This window comes from Pundamilia nyererei, unplaced genomic scaffold, assembly GCF_000239375.1.
Source record: "Pundamilia nyererei isolate P.nyererei 1_Seehausen unplaced genomic scaffold, PunNye1.0 scaffold00122, whole genome shotgun sequence".
In the NCBI taxonomy this organism is placed as follows: domain Eukaryota; kingdom Metazoa; phylum Chordata; class Actinopteri; order Cichliformes; family Cichlidae; genus Pundamilia; species Pundamilia nyererei.
Window position 1 is genome coordinate 616,261 of NW_005187523.1, and position 3,318 is coordinate 619,578.

The window sequence follows — 3,318 nt, forward strand, 5'->3', positions numbered from 1 at the left end:
AAGGTAGCAATACAACATAAAAATAGTGGACTATAATATAAAGTAGGTCCTGCATTCGCAGCCTGTTTTAACTAAATGTATGCAAATCTTGTCAGCAAAATGTACTTGAGTAGCAATAAAAGTAAAAAATATTCACTGCAAGCCAAGGTGGACCAATGTTGATGGATTTCTGCAAGACAATGAACTTGTATTTAAAAATTAGACATGACTGAAGAATAACTAATATTCTTGCTGGTGGACCTGGATGGGTCAGAGCCTTGTGCTATGATAGGCGATAGCACTAGATTCACTTTTTTGAGGCTTCGCTTTCTGTGTTTCATTTCATTCCTTATATTATTAAAGTTTTAAAATCCTAATGTGCTGTAAAGTAACAAAACTATAGTGTTCAGAGTTAAACACTCACCTCTGCACTAATCAGACGTCAAAGTGAAAAGCAGCATAAAATGAAAAGTATACTGAACTGTAATAAAGTGTACTTGGTTACGGGGCACCACTGCAGTATAGTCGACTCAAATGTAAGCTGACGTTGTGGATGTTCAAAGGAAGTTAAAACGACTAGATGCTGTTGACTTAATTTTATGTTATGCATTTCGGAAGGAAGCACTGTACTTTTTAAACCCACAATACATCTATTAAACTAATACAGACAGTTAAGAACTGACACCCAAAGCACGCCATCGGAGTGTAGGCCCAATACACAATGTTGCAAACGTTTAACCTATATCGATCTCTGTTGAGACTGGTGATGTTTTTATACTTTGTTCTTATTTTAAAAGTTTCCTTGTGTTGGTCATACAGCCACGACAGACACGGCGCCATAACAACAAACAGCAGCTTGGAATTATGCTCATAAATTCAAGTGCACACGTGGACGCGCTCATTCGCTCCGAGGACGAACCACCCCTCTTTTAGCCCAGAAGTGGTACGCTCCATGTTGGATGTGTTCAGCTCATTGACCGGCGGACAATCCTCATCAGTACCGCCAGAGCCCCGGAGCCTCCGACAGACCGGCCCTTCATTCCCGCACAAAGCGCGCGGCATCCTCCAGCTTCTCCGTCCCGCCATGAAACAGACTCTGAGCGAACTGATGAGGATGAGCAGGATATGCCGGATGATATTTGCCACTTGTTTGGGATCCTTTATTCTGGTCATCTTTTATTTCCAAAGTATGTTTCAACCAGGTAGGATCTCGCTGCTCTTTCTCTCGGGTGTGTGAGTGTGTGTTGATGAATTGCATCCTGCCTGGTAACCTCCTGGCGCGCCGACACATCGATTTGTTCTGGCTGTACAGTAATGCGCCCGATAAATAATTGATACTTGCGCGATGTAAAGGCGTAAATCAACCAGAGTGAGTACGGTGGTTTAAATCGGTCTTCCACGTGAGACCGGTCGCCTTGTTGCGCGTTCCGGCGTTTGCTGAGCTGCTCTTTTTTGGTTGAAGTGTTTCTTGGTTTGTGTGTATGTGTGAGTAACCTGGGGCTGGCCACTCGCTTCCCTTCAGCTGACAAGTGGCATGGTGGCAGTAGCGGTGGGGGGGCTTTTTGTCTTCACAAACGCGGCTTGGCGATAGGAACTGGTGTACGGGGCAGCACTTAGGTCTGGCACGCAGCGTGGGCTGTGGCATTATGCTCAAACCCTCCCCAGTGGTTCTCGCTGTCAGGAGAACAAGGAGTTACTTTCATGTGGAATCCATATCTAAAACGGAACTGTCTCTGGGGAGCGTTTAGGACGCGTGTCCTGTCTGGAGACCAGCAGGTAGTAATTTCTTGCACAAGAAAAGAGCTCCTCTCCATCTCAGCGGGGGCTCGGTGATAGAATTTGCATCTAATTATGTTAAATTATGTAATCTGATCTATTGCTTTGCCAAATCTCCGCTGTCTGGATGGATGGAAGGGCTGTACAGCAGCGTCTCTGTGCGCCGAAATCACACAAGTCTGCGCGTCAAGCACAGGCGCAGCGACTATTCAGGCTCAGGGCTGCCGACCTGCTGCACAACAGGTCTACTAACGCTCTGAACGGACGAGCATACTTTCGGAGTATTTGCTTTCTCTTAATAAACTGAAGCACCAGACATTTAAATCCCAGAAAAGTCCCGCTGTCTGCGCGGCTCAGCGGCTCATTTCAGATTGACTGGATCAGGCTACGATACTTAAGGTTACAATAAACATATATAATATCTACAGGGGTTTAATGCCACCATGTCCACTGGTGAGATCGTGTAGAGACGTGGATCGGTGCGCAGGTAATGATTTGGAGACATCGCTGCTCTGTGTGGGTAATGGGGCTGCGATGAAACATGAGATAAACCGAGAAAGGCTAATATCATCCATGGGAATATGAAACTGAACTGACCTGCTGTTTTTTCTGTACACACACTGCCACTGTGTGAGTCACCAGTGCAGGTGCTGCTGCCATAGATGGACCATCATTTCTATTTCTAATCCGCTCAGAAATATTACCACAATACACGTGTTCTGTGTATTAGTAAGTCACTGAGAGTTTGATATCTTTTATTTATATAGATTAAAGTGTCACTGATTTAAAGTGTCTTTTTCAAGGATAACCTGACAAAGATGGCACCAGGTGACATTTTTAAACATAAGGAAAAAACACAAATACAAGTAAACACAGCAGTCAGACTATATGACATAACACATTAGGCACACAACTGTTTCAAACGAATTTCATGCACCATTCACACCGACAAAGAGTTCTTTTAAAATTTACATTAAGTCATCCACAATAACCAGTTGTGGAACGCATCCAGTCCAGTAAGGCTAAATGCCAGTTTCGTTACTTAGAAGGAGAAAATACATTTTATTTCGGCCTCTGTGATAACTTCTGATCTATAATTATGTCTAAATACTACTAAATATTTGTCAACAATTCTATTTCAACCCCTTGACCACACTGTAAAAACAAATCCTAATATAAAAGTATTTTACTGTGTGTTTTACAGTTTTGTACTGTTCTTCTAGGATATCATTAAATTTACATCAATAGACTGATTTCACATTTCAAATGTAAATTAACGTAAAATCACTGTAAATGTCCATCCATCCATCTTCATCCGCTTTATCCGGGGCCGGGTCGCGGGGGCAGCAGCCTAACCACCTCAGCTGGCTCCTGAGGTGGTTCGGGCACTGTAAATGTAATAAAACATAATTTCCTTGTTTTTTAAATGTATCTGTCTGTACATGAGCATATTTAGATTGTTAAAATAATTCACAAATGTGACTTAATTTCACAAATATCTGTCCGTTATTTGAAAGATTGAACTGTTAAATTCAAATGTGATGCTATGGAAAAATATATAAA

General features: G+C 42.4%; 1 protein-coding gene across 1 annotated transcript in view; it reads left to right on the top strand.

The window, feature by feature from the left end:
• Positions 1–989: 989 nt before the first annotated feature.
• The window catches only part of chst11 (carbohydrate (chondroitin 4) sulfotransferase 11), an 86,723-nt gene continuing 84,394 nt past the window's right edge, over positions 990–3,318 (top strand). Inside the window, exon 1 of the mRNA XM_005742628.1 lies at positions 990–1,181. Within this exon, the coding sequence (XP_005742685.1) occupies positions 1,064–1,181 (118 nt within the window). The 5' untranslated portion in view covers positions 990–1,063. The remainder of the gene's footprint in view (positions 1,182–3,318) is intronic.